Source organism: Rhinolophus sinicus, chromosome 1, assembly GCF_057876585.1.
Source record: "Rhinolophus sinicus isolate RSI-liver-muscle chromosome 1, RSI-T2T, whole genome shotgun sequence".
Classification (NCBI taxonomy): Eukaryota; Metazoa; Chordata; class Mammalia; order Chiroptera; family Rhinolophidae; genus Rhinolophus; species Rhinolophus sinicus.
The window spans coordinates 53,648,977-53,664,872 of record NC_142501.1 but is presented as its reverse complement, the minus strand read 5'-3'; the positions used below and the strand labels follow the sequence as shown (position 1 = coordinate 53,664,872).

General features: G+C 45.2%; 1 protein-coding gene across 3 annotated transcripts; it reads left to right on the top strand.

Annotated features, from left to right (window-relative positions):
• The first annotated feature begins 659 nt into the window (after positions 1-659).
• CSRNP2 (cysteine and serine rich nuclear protein 2) lies at positions 660-15,722 on the top strand. 3 transcript variants are annotated; one of them, XM_074325692.2, is made up of 6 exons: positions 660-799; positions 5,468-5,703; positions 6,795-7,054; positions 10,017-10,313; positions 11,809-11,865; positions 12,297-15,722. In XM_074325692.2, exons 2-6 carry the CDS (start codon positions 5,553-5,555, stop codon positions 13,218-13,220), a joined length of 1,689 nt encoding a protein of 562 aa, XP_074181793.2. In that variant the 5' UTR covers positions 660-799; positions 5,468-5,552; the 3' UTR covers positions 13,221-15,722. The 3 variants fall into 3 exon arrangements, with proteins under 3 accessions (XP_074181793.2, XP_019580113.3, XP_074181794.2); XM_074325693.2 differs by having other exon boundaries at positions 774-908; XM_019724554.3 differs by lacking the exon at positions 11,809-11,865.
• The last annotated feature ends 174 nt before the right edge of the window (positions 15,723-15,896 follow it).

Below are 15,896 nucleotides of genomic sequence, written 5' to 3'. Positions count from 1 at the left end.
ATATGACTTCTGAGACTTCGTTTTTCCCGTCATAAAAATGGGTTGCAAAGTTGTGAATATCCGAGATGATGTAAAATTGTCTTTGAAAGAAAACACTTAAACCATCAATACATATTGAGATAACTCAATACATTGCTTGTATTGTCTATACCTTGGGTAGACTGCATCACGTCATGCTCTTTAAGAGTGAGGATAGGGGGATTATGTTCTTTAGGCATGGGAGTGTGGTCCTGGCGAAAGGAAAAGGGTAGCTTTAGAGGAGAATTCGTTTAGTCACTGAAGATCTGTGACTGAGGGTCTCTCTTCTTCAAAAGGCTGCAGCGGCGCTAAACTCGCTTTCCCAGGGTCCCCTGCAGCAGAGACAGCCTCCTGAACCTGTGTGCTTGGCAAGTTTCGGTTTTGCGCCGATCGCCGCCTCCAACTCCCGTCATGCTGGTGGGCGTGGGGCCGGCACGTAGACTCCATTTCCCAGCCTGCCCCGGGGGTCGGTCTGGACGTGCAGGCGCCTATAAGAGCCAGAGCGCTGCGGCCAGAGCCTATTGTTAGCCGGAGCCGGGGCGGTTCTGGGCGGATGCTGCCGGGAGCGCCTGAGTTGCCGGAGCCGTCTGCCCTCCGCCGCCTGCCGGCCGACCTGCCCACCCACCCTCCCTCCGCGTCCTGCCGCCCTGGGAACTCCCCGACCGTCGCCGCGGTCCCGGGACTCGCGCTCTCCTCCCTCCTTCCCACCGGGCTAGGGCGGCGGCGGCAGCAGCGGGGGCGGCAGAGACCATCACGGGAGGAGGCAGCAGCGGCGGGGCCGGTAATGGGCCTGGGGGTGCGGGGCGGAGGGTGCCGCCTCGTCCTTTCTCGGGATCGGCCCTCGGGCGGCTGTGGAGGAGTGGTCAACCCAGAACCGCGCGGATGGAGGGGTCAGAAATGAGGGAGGCTTGGTCGGGAGCGGTCGGGGGGCGGGGAGCTAGGGCGCCGCCGGGAAGGGAAAGAGTAGGGAGAGGCGTGGGAGCGAGCGGCTCGGAGGACGCGGGCCCGGACTGCGGGGGCAGCTCGTGGGAGACTGATGGGCGCCTTGGAAGCCGGCAGGATTGCGGATGAGGGTTGAGTTCGGAATGGAGTGGAGATGCTGTAGGATGGAGGGAAGTGAAGGAAGGGGAGGAGGAATAGAGGAAAATGTGGGAGGAGTGGTTGGGAATTTGTGAGTAGCAGGCAGGAAGGGATGGGAAGGCTGGGTAGGGGCTGCAGACGATTGGAATGAGCGGGAAGGTTTGCAGGAATCAGAAATGGGCCAGGAGCTGAAGGATTCAACGGGGGTGTCCATTAAGGGGAACTGGTAACTTGACATGTCATTTCTGCTCAGGTTCCTGATGTCCCCCATTTTTCTGGTGTTGTGTCTGAAAACGAAAGCATCACTTGCCCTGGTTGCTAGCTTGATCTTTCTCACAGGCCCAAACACGCAGCTGACTGCCATCCATCCCTTTTAGTGCCATGGTCTTGATTCCTCTTTTTAAAGGGGTTTAGAGTGGCATTGTGACACACAAATCGTTCTTCAACATGAAATGTTAGAAGTTATCCCCAGGAGACACAGTGTCCCCTTGTCCTACAGTTTTCAGTTCAAGGTAAATCCAGAGTTGATTCCGATTTTCCTTTTCTTTACCGACTTAACATCTTGCTGATCTCCAAAGCCAGGAGGACGTTGGTGGGTGCCAGTGTTATAAATGACTGGATATCCTTGAGAGTTAATGGTCCCTGCAGCATCATGTTCCAGTTCTCCCACAAAGATCTCGTGTCCTCCATATGCTGGTAGTATAGACAGGGAAAGCCAAATTCTAACCTTGTGCCAGTGAATGGCTAAAAACCAGGGAACGAGGGTTAGAGGGGGACTTCCTGGTAATACCTAGTTTAATCAGGATGTTTTTACTTGAGTGCTTTAAAGGTTCATGATCCTGGTAATCACAGGGACACATAGATCCACAAAAGTCATATTTGAGAATCTACCACAATATAGCGTAAAAGGAGAAGCAAGACAGGTCACACTTAGCAGCAAGCCTTCCTTCCTCTAACCCAGCTACAGATGGTAGCCCTGAGACACTTACTAGAGATTTTGGTCCTTTGACCTTTAGGAGAAGATTGGGTTCCTGTTAAGTGGAGTCGCTTTCTCCTGTGAGATGTATGTTTTCTTATTATTTCGGACTCATTTAAGAGAGAGGGCTTTTATTACCTAAACTTTGCAAATATATTCTGCATCCACAAAATTTTGTGTGTGGGTGGGGTCCCTCTTTTGCGAGTCTCATGTTGGTTTGGGGAGATTGTTAATGGAATCCTCACAGGCCTGAAAAGACTTAGATCTAGTACTAAAATACAAATATGCTGTAGGTCTATTTTATTTGATGCTAGCCTACTATCTTTATAAACTGTGGATCTGAATTATTTCACATACCTTTGGGAAATGGTCACTAGACACACTTGAGAAAAGACCATAGGCATGTATCCAGAAAGTGGCAGCTGAACTTTCATCTTACTGGCATTTAAAAGCTTTCATAGAGGTTTGCATTATTTTCTTCAAAAGCATTTGTTGTTTGAGGTACTCCCTTTGACAGTTAACTGTCAGTTATGACCTGCATTGCCAGTCGCACCTGATTATTTCTGCATGGGTTTAAGTACTGGGAGTATAAGTGTTTCTCGTAAACACACACATTGATCCTTTGCCAATGAATGAAGAGTTGAGAGAGGTAGGAATGACTGGTTTCTAACTATGGTTTGAAAGGAGGTTGATGTGATACATTGGAAAGTGTGGAACCTATTCTGGTTGTGGGTGTTGCAAAAGAAGATCTCTTCAGGCCACTGTGGAAGGGCTGGAAGGTCTGGAAGGTCTGTTCTTGGTGCCCAGTGAACATCTTTATCTAACAAGTCAGGTTCACACCAGAGAGCTGGGTTGAAATTTGAACTTACATTGGTTGTCAGGACAAAAATCGATGGATTTTTTTTTTAACGGGTTAATGTCATAGAAAGTGATGCCAACAGATCCTGGGTAGAGTGAAGAGAGCTAAGTCAATGTGGACATTATTTACACATACAGCCATAGATTATTCTCAGGTGTTTTAAGGAAAATAGTTTTCTCCTAAGTTTCACGTCTTTTTTTCGTTTTCTTCCTTACCTACTTCCTATCATTGCCCAGAAAACACTATTCCAGAAGTGAAAGGAGGGAAGACATAGATCAAAGGGCGAAGGAGAATGGAGCAAGCAGCCAGCAATCCTGGCTGCACCAGCGTGCACAAAAATTAACCTAAGAGAAGTGATAACCCTGAGGGCAACTGAGTGAAGACATTGGAGAAGTTTGATAATAAAGATGGTTTTGGACCAGACCCAATCTCATGTAGGGCTTAAAGAGAAATATTCAAAGGGAACCCACACTACCGGAAGCAGAGGGAGACCCAGGAAAGAACCAGAAGTGCACATTCGCTTCCAGTCATAAATCTCTGAGGGCTTCTAGGCTGAGGAAAAGGCAGCTTTCCTCGTAGCAACACCAGCTGGATTTCAATTAAAACTGAAGCTGGACTTAAGCCCTTTCTGAGAAAGCAGATTTTCGGCTCAGTCTGTTTTCATGTGGTTGATAAAGAATTTAAGTGGGGAGGAAAATTAAATTTAGTGGTCAACATTATTCTCTCTTCTTATCCCACCCACATAAGTACTCAGTTGCAAAGCTCCCCCTCCCTGTCCCCATAACAGAATGGAATAAAAACTGTTAGTTAATAGATACCTTTAAACCCATCTGAAATCTTAACCCATAAAAAGTCCTTGGCTCTGTGCATTCTTACCATGTCCTAGGAATGTGACCTCTGATGGCAAGATCAGTAACCTGAAGAACAGAATTGATACTTCGGGCTCATTTTTTAATTTAATTACAATTCTTACTAAGTACTTGATTATTATTTTCCTCCCTGGCAAATTTATTTCAGGAATTCCCTTTTCTGAGACCTATATGGCTGAGGTTTCATAGTTACATCTTGTGACTTAAAGGCAGAATTTTGATGAGATCTGGATGGATAGATGTGGAAATATCACCTCTAAAGTACTTATAGGTCTGGTTGGCTAGGTAGAGCTTATCCGAGAGCAGGCAAATTCCTTCCAAGGTACAGTCCAGGAAAACAGCTCTGTAGCAGGCATCTCGACACCACAGTATATTCTGGGTGACCGCTCTGCAGTAATGCAGCGCTGTCTTTCTGGGCAGTGTTATTCCTGCTGCATAATTAGCAGCTAGTGAGATCATAGTCTGGGGAGATGCTGGCATTACTGAGGCAAAGCAGGGAGGCTTCGTATCATCACATGTAGCTGTGGCTCTGACAGCATTTCTGTCGAGCAGATTCGTATCCTTGGGAACTTAAGTCCAGAGACGGAGAAGAAGAAAGACTTGTATCCCAGACTCCCTGATTGTGTGACAGTGTTGAAGACTACCTGCCATATTGATGTAAACAGTAAATTGTCACTTTTGCTACTTGTTTCCCCCCTGCTGGTTTCTTTATGGAGGGCAATGGTGGGAAAGTGAAGTTTCCTTGCACAGAGGAAGGTGGTAGACCAGCGGAGCCCTATTTTTATGGAGCAGTATGAGATTGGGAAAGATTCTGGGTTTTGAAGCCAGTGCAGATTCTAATCTTCAGTCCATTCTTTAGAACCAAATTTGACCTTTTTAGGAGCCTGGTGAGACACTTTACACTTGTGAAGATCTGGGTAAAGCATTTCCCTGGCTGCCTATGTACTTTGAAATTGAGAGCCTAGAGCAGTATTTCCCAGTGAGTTCCAAGGATTGTTTGCCTCCTAAAATACTCTGGAAAACAAAGGGTTCCATAATCAGGTGTGTGAAACACTGCAACTGTTTTCTCCTACCCTTCACCATGCTCATTAGCATATTAAAAGCCTCTAAGAGTTCCTCCCATAAGCAGTTTTCTAAACTATTTTAACACAGAGGTCCTATTTCCCTGTAAAAGCTAGTAATGTCCATGGAATTCGTTTATTTCATATACACACTTTGGGAAATGCCAGGCTGTATCTTCACTAGGAAAAATAATTGGATCTAGTCTAGGTTTAGGCGCAGCCTAATTCTGCCTTTGATCCCCAGTCCCTGCTACTGGCCCCTTGGCGAGCTCTCCTGTGTGATCAGAGGAGCAGCTACTGTTATCCCTCCCGGCTAATGAATCCTAGAGCCCAGCTGGTTTGGAACCAAGGGCCTTCTCTCCGCTGGGAAAGGTGCTGCTGTTATTCATCTCATTATTCGAAGAGTGACAGACTGGATGGGGCTGAGGGGAGACAAAAGTAGGAGAATGTTGGCTGGAATCGGTAGAGAAATGACCTCATCTCAAGAGACGAGACGTCAGCGCTAGCTCAGGTGCTTCTGTCTTCAGTTGGAGAGCTATGTTGATAGACTTGGGAGGGGTCTGTCTTAGGACAGGAATGTTTATTCCTCTTTTCCCCTGGCCAGAATCCTAATGCACCTGGCTAGCTGGTGGTGAGCAGGGGCTTTGGGGCCAACGTGGTGGGCTCCCCAAGGAACCCCTTTGAAACCAATGGATGCATTCACGGGCTCGGGTCTCAAGAGGAAGTTTGATGATGTGGATGTGGGCTCATCAGTTTCCAATTCCGATGATGAGATCTCGAGCAGTGACAGTGCCGACAGCTGCGACAGCCTCAATCCGCCTACAACTGCCAGCTTCACACGTGAGTGAGCCGCACCAGCCCTGTGTAGCCACGTCCCCAAGTGTCAGAGTCCACTGCAGCTCTTTATTACCAAGTCTGGGAATATGCCCTTAATAATCTTTCCCACTCTTAGCTCAACCTTGCTCTTTGGAGAACCTCATTGTTTTAATATCATAGACTTAAGTTTTGATTTATTCTAGCTGATTTTACTTTTGCTTGGTTTGTGGGTCCCCACAATGAGATGAATTAAATTGGAGGAGGAGGAGTCCAGGATTCTACCCTTTCCCACCAGATCCCCATAGAGTTCCGGGAAATGGTAGCTCTAGAAAGACACAAATGCTTATTGCCTGGACACCTGGGGTAACTCCAGATTTAATTCTGGCTCAATTCGTTTCTTGGAAAGAACTTCTAATACTATAGATCAGGGGTTGCCTGTGGGCCAAATTGGGCTCACTGACTGTTTTTGTAAATAAAGTTTTATTGGAACACAGCCTCATCCATTGTCTATGATAGCTTTCATGCTACTGTGGCAGAATTGAGTAATTGGAACAGAGCCGTCACGGCCTGCAAAGCCTAAAATACTTATTACCTGGTCCTTTACAGAAGAAATTGGCTATCCTGTTATATAACACTGTCTAATAGAATTTTCTATGATCAAAAATTTCTATATCTGCATTGTCCACTATTAGCCATTAGCCATATGTGGCTTTTGAGCACTTGAAAGGAGATTAGTGTAATTGAGCTGAGTTTTAAATTTTATTTCATTTTAATTAACTTAAATTTAAATTGCCACGTGTGGCTAGTAGCTGCTGTGTTGGACAGTAAAGCTATATAGATTGTTATATCTTAAAAAGATTACCTCTTCCCAACTGATGTCTGAAAATAGATTTTGTGGTCTGTTTGTGTGAAATCAGTCTAGAGGCAGTGTGTGAACCAGCTGCTATTCAAGGTCCCTTCCAACTATGCATTTATGATTTGAAAATTAGAAATGTCTCTAGGTATACAGGGAGCACCTTTGGAGAAGAGTTGAGAGCCTAGATGTATGAAAAAGAATGAGGTCCCCAAACAGGCCATCTCTGGGTTAATAAAACTGTTCTGTGCTCCCTTCTCAGCTACATCCATCCTGAAGCGGCAGAAGCAGCTGCGGAGGAAGAATGTTCGCTTTGACCAGGTGACTGTATACTACTTTGCCCGGCGCCAGGGTTTCACCAGTGTGCCCAGCCAGGGTGGTAGCTCTCTGGGCATGGCTCAGCGCCATAACTCTGTACGCAGCTACACACTCTGTGAGTTTGCTCAAGAGCAGGAGGTGAACCATCGGGAGATTCTTCGTGAGCACCTGAAGGAGGAGAAACTCCATGCCAAGAAGATGAAGGTGCCTAGGGGGCTGGGGGCTGGTACTTCCCATGTGCCAAAATAAAGTGGGAAAACATCTAGGTCTATGGACTTTTTATTATTATGGGTTTTTTTATTTGACTGTTGCCCTTGGCATGTAGATTTCCAGATCTTTCTAACGAGAAGTCTGAGATTTGGAATCAAATCTCTAAGACACCCTTCTTTTTGTGTCTCATGGCTTCTCTAGAATTCCTTACTCTTACGCCTCAACCAATTTTTTAAAAGTTTAAAATGTGAATACCTGAAGACATTCAAGTTTGCCACCCTTAGAACCTGAGGAGGTACAGTGTTTCGGTTTCTTGTCAGATGATTGTCTCTTACACAGAACAGGTTTTGGAGATTTTACATTGTCTGAAAGGATCCTGCTGTTTCTGTAACTCCATCACCTCTAGGTGATAGTCTTTTAGGTGTAAACAACAGCATACCAAATGGTTATTTTGATTTGTATAGTATTGTGCCTGCCATCTGATGCCACACCACCTCTGCAAGTGGAGGAGGAGAGCAGGGCGGGGAGAAACCCAACTCAGATGGCTCTTTATAGCTACCCGTTTGCTTTCTCAGCACTGCTTGGCACTCTACAGCCACAGTTTCCACCAGACTGCAAAATTTCCCCCAGAGCTTCTAGTTCCAAATTTGGAGACCACTGCTTTAGGCCTGGCCAGGTTTCTTGTGGGCCTTAGAACAGGTGGCTGCATTATTTCCAGGGTTGTGGGTGAAATCCTAATGAGACACCAGAATGTGGTAGGGTTGGAGAACTGGTGGCAGAGGATATAGGTTAACTGGATCTCATTCCTTTCTCCCTTTGAGAGCTTTATGTCTACTTTCGTCAGCCCACTCCTAAAGCCTTACACCTGTTTTTTTAACGAGAATGACATTCAAGCTTCCCTTTCTTCTGTCTGAGGAATTCCACCACTGACCCCATTACCTTCCTGCTGCTATAGGAACAGCTGGACAAATATACACTGTTCTCATCATTTGCAGTGAAGGCTTTCTTCCCTTTCCCTAAGAAGAAACCGTTCTCCTAAATCTGGTAAAGGAATGACCTGTCAAATGAGGATACCATCCTGTTCTGTGGCTTGCCTTGTAGGAGGTCTAGAGACAAAGCCAGGCAAACTCAAGCGTGAGGTACAGGATTCCTACTTACTGGCAGATTCAGGGAGCTCCAGCAGTGGTGGCATCTAATACATCTTTCCATGTCAAAAGAAAACCTTTACTTGGACCTCCCCAGGTCCAGTTTACTCTTTTCTTAGAAAATTCTCCTATCTTGAGCACTCTATGGGAGAGGCAGTTGGTGTCAAAAATATATATTCTGCATCTTCCATATGCTGTCTAATACTTGTTTTCCTTTTGGACTGCCACTGAAAAAAAGGGAAAAAAAGCAGCTGGTACTCTGCAGCTTTAGTTAGCAATAATTTTTCTAATACTTTTACTCCTTTGCCTTTTATCCATATGGAATTCATTATTATGCATAATATGAATTGGGACTCTAACCTTATTTTTTCCAAAAGACTATCCAATTGTCCCAATACCGTTTGATGATTAGAAGACTTTTTCTCACTGATACCCACCTCTATCATAACATTAAACTTTCATATCTACCTGGGATTCCTTCTATAACATCTCTAATCTCTTCCCTTTGATAGCAGGAGGGAGGGTGATTAAAAGGAGGCCAACCCTGGTGAAATACACAGGAGCAATCCTAAGGTCTGTGGAAGGCCCCGTAAGGCAGTTGGCCTGCCTGGTACAGAAATGCCAGATGAGGGAATCCCCAGAAGTACCATTTTATTTCTCTCCTTTTCCTACCACCTCCCCCCAGACAGACAAAACAGGTGTGTAGCTTATTACCCAGGTCTGTTGCATCACATCTCTCCCAAGAGTTGTTCCTCTACCAGCACTACTATGACTGTCTGATGAAATAAGCCAAAGCCTCCAGTGCCAGGGCTTTCATCCTGCTAGCAGCTTCCAGAGCCCTGAGGATTCTGAGGCCTCATTTTCTTTACCTGAACTCTCTAGTGAGTTTTCAAAATGCATTGAACCACGGATCCTCTTCAGCCTGTCCTACTAACATTCCCTTTCCTGGCTCTCTATCCCTTTTGGCCCAGACAGCCCAGATTTCTGCCTGTAGATCGTACATCCAGTATTACATATGCCACCCTACCTCACACTGATTTTCTTTGAAATCAAATAAAAATGGATTCTAAAGGAGAAAGAATATATTTCCTTAGGCCATGGGTTGGAAGCAAGGGCTTTCTTTGATAACTGTTAATTACTCATTTTTTCTCCTTCCAGTAAAATGAAGCTCTTCTGTGTGTGCAGATGTGTTCTCACTGTGGGGATTCAGGTTCATTGACAAAGACCTGGTAGCCTTGTACTACACTTTAATATGCCCTTCTTCCCAAAATGTGGTTTTGAGTCCTTTGGGGTGCAAATTGAAAGGTGTTTTGCAAGGTGATCTATATACCCAAGGAACATCCAGCCACTGACAGATCTTCTCCGTGTTAGAAGGCGGTTAGCTGAAATTAAGCGACACACGTCTGGGAATGGAGGGTATATTTGTGGGAATAGATTATGTTCTAGGAAGGAAGATGAGGCAGAGGTTTTGAGAAAAGTGGATCCAGAAAGGTGATGGCCCTTGTGTTGACGTGGTGGTGGTAGAACTGCATAAGGCTTCCTGTCTTCCTGCTCTGGGTTTATTCTGTTGACCTACATTATCCAATGTGGTAGTCACATGTGCCTATTTATAATAAATTAAAATGAAATAATTCAGTTGCACGAGCTACATTCCAGCGCCCCGCAGCTACGTGCCGGGCTGCTGTATAAGACAGCATGGCTGTTTCTGTCATTGCAGGAAGTTCAGTTGGGCCATGCTACTCATGCTCCCTGTCGGAGGCTCGTGCTGATAATACTCTGGAGACTAACCTTTCCTTCCTGTCTCTTGGCAGCTGACCAAGAATGGGACAGTGGAATCAGTGGAGGCCGACGGCCTGACACTGGATGATGTTTCTGATGAAGACATTGATGTGGAAAACGTGGAGGTGGATGATTACTTCTTCCTGCAACCTCTACCCACCAAACGGCGACGGGCCCTGCTGAGGGCTTCCGGGGTCCACCGCATTGATGCTGAGGAGAAGCAAGAACTTCGAGCCATCCGCCTGTCACGGGAAGAGTGTGGTTGTGACTGTCGGCTGTATTGTGACCCAGAAGCGTGTGCCTGTAGTCAAGCTGGGATTAAATGCCAGGTCAGTCTAAGTTGACCTGAGGTGGTACATCTGCACCAGTCAGGGAGGTGGGGCGTGGGCGCCCGTGAACATGGGAGGCTTCCCATCCAGGGGTGGCTTCCCCATAACTGGGAACACTCCCCAGTTCACAACCCTCCTCCACCAACTAAGAAAACCAGCATGACAGGATTCGTAGGCTGTGGAGATACTGGTGATCCTGTCTGGGTTTTACACCTTGGGGTGATGAAAAGCAGCTGTCAGCAAATGGAGGAACAGGTTAGTAAGTGTAACATTTAGCTTCTGTCCCCTAAATATTGACTGATTCTTTGAGATAAAAAGAGGCAGAAAAGTAAGGTTTTATCTTACACTTATTCACAGTACCTCTACTCCAGTTTTGTAAAAATCAAAATGGTTCCTGGATCCTGTCATTCAGGATCACACTTGGCCTGAATTCAGAGCTTAAATTCATAGTGTCCTAAAACAGAGAAAGCCTCATCCCCTCGCTGGCCCTCTGATAAGGGACAGTTTGGAAGACACATTTCAATTGAAAACAGCAGTATCATCCCAAAGAATGAAGTTTGTCTGGAACTCGTATACTGAGAATTGCATGCTGAGTCCAGTTGAGCTCACCTTAACCAAACTTTTCTTTCTTAGGTAGGTATCATAGCTGTAGTGGATCTGCCCAAATCCTGCTTTCCAGACTGACCTCCCATAATGAACCAGTCTGTTATACACAGACCTGAGAACGGTCCTGATAATTAAACTGTTCCTAAGAGCTGAAATGGAGAGTTCTTTAAGTTGACGTCATAGAAGACATTGTATATTTGTATACATTTACTTGCTTTCTCATATTTTTAATTGTTTTTTTGGTGTATGGGCTGCTTTTTTTTCCCTTTTGGGGACACAAAAGTGAGATGAGGTAGAAAACATCTTTTCAGATATCCCTGGTCTAAGTTAATTATCTTGGTAACTGCTTCAGGTGGTCAACCTGGTGGAAAGTGAAGCAGATAGTGAAAAGCTGGCTGTAATTTTGTTTGAACCCTCATTATAGCATCTTAGCAAACCAAGGCAGTTTTGCTTAGTTCCCCAGAATGGATGGCTCTGGATGAGCTAGGTTGTCTTCTCCCTTCCCATGCCTGCCATCGCAGGAGGCAGGAGGCTTAGGCCCCAGCCGTTTGTTTTCTCAGTAAACCATGTAAGTTCTGGGAAAGTCTCTGAGGCACATAAATTTCTTCTACTCTGAGAACTGAGCGGCATCTCTCTATCTTTTTAACTGGCTCTTTGATATGATCTTTGCCTCCTTTTTTTCAGAAGAGGGAAAAAAAGCCCTAGAGAGACAAGTAAAGCTACACCGGAATTAAAACTGATATATAATTATCGGAACACCTAGTGCCCTATCAGCTCACACTGCATGTTATATTTTTTGTTTGTTTTCTTTCATTTTAAATTTTTTAAATTTATTTTTATTACCTTTTTTTTACTTTTCAATTCCAGTTGACATTCGATATTTTTTTAGTTTCAGGTGCACAGCATAGTGGTTAGACATTTATATAACTTACAGGGTGATCCTCCGGTAAGTCTAGTGCTCCCCTGACACCACAAATATTTACAACAGTATTGACTGTATTCCCTACACTGTACTTGACATCCCTGTGACTATTTTGTAACTGCCAGTTTGAACTTCTTAATCCCTTCCCCTTTTTCACCCAGCCCTCCAACCCCCTTCCCCTCTGGTAACCATCAGTTTGTTCTCTGTATCTGTGAGTTTGTTTCTTCTGTTTTATGTGTTCAATTATTTTGGTTTTTAGATTCCACATATAAGTAAAATCATATGCTATTTGTCTTTCTCTGATTTATTTCACTTAGCATGTTATGCTTTGAATTGGTTGTTTCTCTTGCAAGATCTCAAATGCCAACTACCTGTTTTTGCCAGCTCATGTCACCTAGCCCCACTGTTACGTCTATTGGTCTCATCTTGCCTCAACTTCCTTGTCCTCTCCTCAGGTGGATCGCATGTCCTTTCCATGTGGCTGCTCCCGGGATGGCTGTGGGAACATGGCGGGGCGCATTGAATTCAATCCAATCCGGGTCCGGACTCATTACCTCCACACCATCATGAAGCTGGAGCTGGAGAGCAAGCGGCAGGTGAGCCGCCTGCCAGCCCCAGACGAGGAGCCCTCCCCCACTGCCAGCTGCAGCCCGACAGGAGCGCAGAGCTCCGAGACCCAGGACTTCCAGGAGTTCATTGCTGAGAATGAGACAGCAGTGATGCACCTGCAGAGCGCCGAGGAGCTGGAGCGGCTCAAGGCGGAGGAAGACTCCAGCGGCTCCAGTGCCAGCCTGGACTCCAGCATCGAGAGCCTGGGCGTGTGCATCCTGGAGGAGCCCCTAGCTGTTCCCGAAGAGCTGTGCCCAGGCCTGACAGCCCCCATTCTCATCCAGGCTCAGCTGACTCCAGGCTCCTCTGTTCTGTGTTTTGCCGAGAACTCGGACCACCCAACTGCTTCAGCAGTGAACAACCCGTCTTACTTGAACAGTGGGCCCCTGGTCTATTATCAGGTGGAGCAGAGGCCAGTCCTGGGGGTGAAAGGAGAGCCCAGTACAGGAGAAGTCTCATCCTCTTTCCCCAAGGAGAAGGATCTGAATGTCTTCTCTCTCCCTGTTACCTCACTGGTGGCTTGTAGCCCCACAGACCCAGCCACCCTCTGTAAACCAGAGATGGGGAAAACATCCACGCTAGAAGCGCTAGTGCCCGAAGATTGTAACCCTGAGGAGCTGGAGAATGAAGACTTCCGCCCCTCTTGGTCTCCCTCAAACCTCCCCTTCCGCACGGACAGTGACGAGGGCTGTGCGGTGGAGAAGACCTCCCAGCAGAGCGAGGACCGGCGCTCTGAAGATTCCTCGCTAGAACTCCCGTTGGCAGTGTGACACGGAGACGGAGATTCTGCCTCTTACCCATTCTCTATTTATTCCCTTATTTTATCTAACACCATTTCAAAACAAAACTGTAGAAGCAGCTGCTGCTCCCATGTTATTTTATTGGGGTCTCTGGGGAACGGGTGGGAAAGGATTGTCTGTACAAGTATTTTTAAAGGGTAAACAGAACCAAGGAGACCAGCCCCAGGTTGATCTGGGGACAGTCTTGGGCAGAGGCTGTGTAGAGCCGAGTACTGAGCTTTCTGGGCCATCGGAACAGAGAACTAGGATCTCACAGGAGGAACCAGGTGATTCACGCAGCTATTTTTTATGTAGGGACCAGAACACACAATTTGAACAGCATGGGAAAGCCCCTTCTCCTCTCTTTGACTCCAGGTGAGGTACAAGCTCCTTTTCCTGGGTTACTGATACCCTGTTTTGGTGTGTCATAGTAATACAGTTGTAAATGTCACCTGGTTGTCCCCCTCTAGAGAGGAGTGGGTAGAAGGGTCTCTGCTTCTGTATAAAACCTCCAGGACTTACAAACATTCAACCTGCTTTCCCGGACCCCTATTTGGAAAATAAGTTAATATTTGACATGTTTGGTGTTCTCTGACCTGTTCCCCACAGTGGGGATTCCTGGTCTATAACTTGAATTGTTTCTTTCTCATGTTCTTTGGTACTAGAGTTTAATTTGTCTATTTGTCTTTTTTTTTTTTCTTCCTTTCCGCCCTTTTTCCTTTAAAGAAGAAGAACTAGATTGGCTGGGGATGCGATATAAAGAGCCTGAGTCTTCTGTGTGGGTCTAACTAGCTCTGTCAGGCAGCTCTCGGCTGGGCGCACCTGGCCCATGGAAGGCATATATGGAGCGTTAACTGTGTCCAAAGGAGGCAGCAGGAACAGGCTGCTGTCTGGAAAGAAGATGATTTAATTTGTGCCATGCTTGCTTTCACCCAGGTTTTTTCCCATTTTGGGAGATTTGAGCTTTAAAAGGAATATAGGATGTGGCAATCTAAGGTCACCAACTAGTTTTTGTTTTTCCTATGTCTACTCTTGTGGTCCTTCTTGGATATACAGGGTTAGAAAGTTCTTAAACTATTCCAGTTCACCCCCAAGAATTGCACATATTTATTGGACCCCTCCATGTTGATAAAAATTGGAAGCCAAACCAGTTCTTAAATACTACATACAACTTCCATGTTCCAAAGAATTCCAGTTCTGATGGTAACCTTTGAGGTCTGTAGAGTGGGACCCAAAATTAGTTCTTACCTCCATCGGGAGGATACGGTTCCTGTTCCTTTTATGTCCAGCTTATGTTCCTGGATGTGCTCCACTGAACACCACTGAATTTTTTTTATTAGCAAAGTTATCTTTGCCTCTGTTTTCAAATGGAGGCAGTAGGGAACAAAGTAGTCTCCTCTAGCATCCTTTATGCCATGCTTCGCTTCTGGTATGATTTATGAACCAGGAAAGAACAAAATGAAAAACTTCTGGTGGGATCACAACTGTTCCTACTTACCTTGCACATGAAGATACTAAGGCCCTGGTGTCTTAAAGCAAACTTCATGTATGTCACAGCAGCATTTCACCTATGAAATCTCTAAACTGAGCCTGAAAGTCCGTGTACTTAACAGATACATCTTTTAACCCATTCTGCCTCTCCTGTTCATTCCTGTTTTGCTGATTTTTACATTTGGAGGAATCCTTAATTAAGTACATAGGTCTTTATTCTCTGTCCTCTAGCCTCACAAAACAGAGTTGAAAGTCTTAAGTACCTGAGATCTGGATGCTATCCCAAACTGAGCTGCACTCCTCCATCTTAGATTGAAGCTTAATTGGGAATTTGACTCTATGGAGAAGAATCTGAAAGTCTATGTTGGAAGGGGAGGGTGAGCTCTCTACATTGCCTCCTTAGGAAGGATTCCTAATCTGGAAGTGGATTCCAGCCGCTCAGTAAGAAACACATTAGCCTTTGGGATCAAACCAAGAATTTGAATCTAATAATTAAACTCATTGCCAACCCCCAAGATAATGATTTTTCTGAAGAAACTAGCTTCTTAATCGAAGTCCATTCCTTCATTAAGTACAATTCTGACTCACACTGATCCCAAGCTTTTAAATGCTAAATATTAACATTTGGCATTAACTGTCTTGTCAAGTAAAGGGCCTTTTCTACAACCTAGTCCATTTCATTTCTGGTGCTACCTGAGTTGGGCAGAATTATAGCTCATGGTTGCTAGAAAAGCTAGGCCTCTGATTCCAGAAGCAGATAGTTTCAATATGGTTCAGTCCAGTCGTAGATAAAATAAATGACTTCTTACTGCAACTCTTATTCTTTTCCAATTTCTTTTCTCATATACTGTACACAGGTGGTATTTTCAATGTGAATCCAAAGCTTGTCTGGTCCTCTGAAAACTTTTTTTTTTTTTTTTGCCTTTTAGGGCCTTTACATTGTGATAATGCTGTATTTAAAGAGAATATTTAAATGTAATATTAAAGAAATATTCAAAAGAATTATGTGTTATTCTTTATCTTGGCAGGTCATAATTCAGTTACTTGTTTGAAAAAGGATGCTTCTCCAACATTGTATATAAAACTAGGTCAGTTAAGGGATTAATGTTAACAATAGAAATGTTTCATGGTGGAAAAAGAACCTCTGGAGCATCAAGAGCTTGACTTGCATCATCT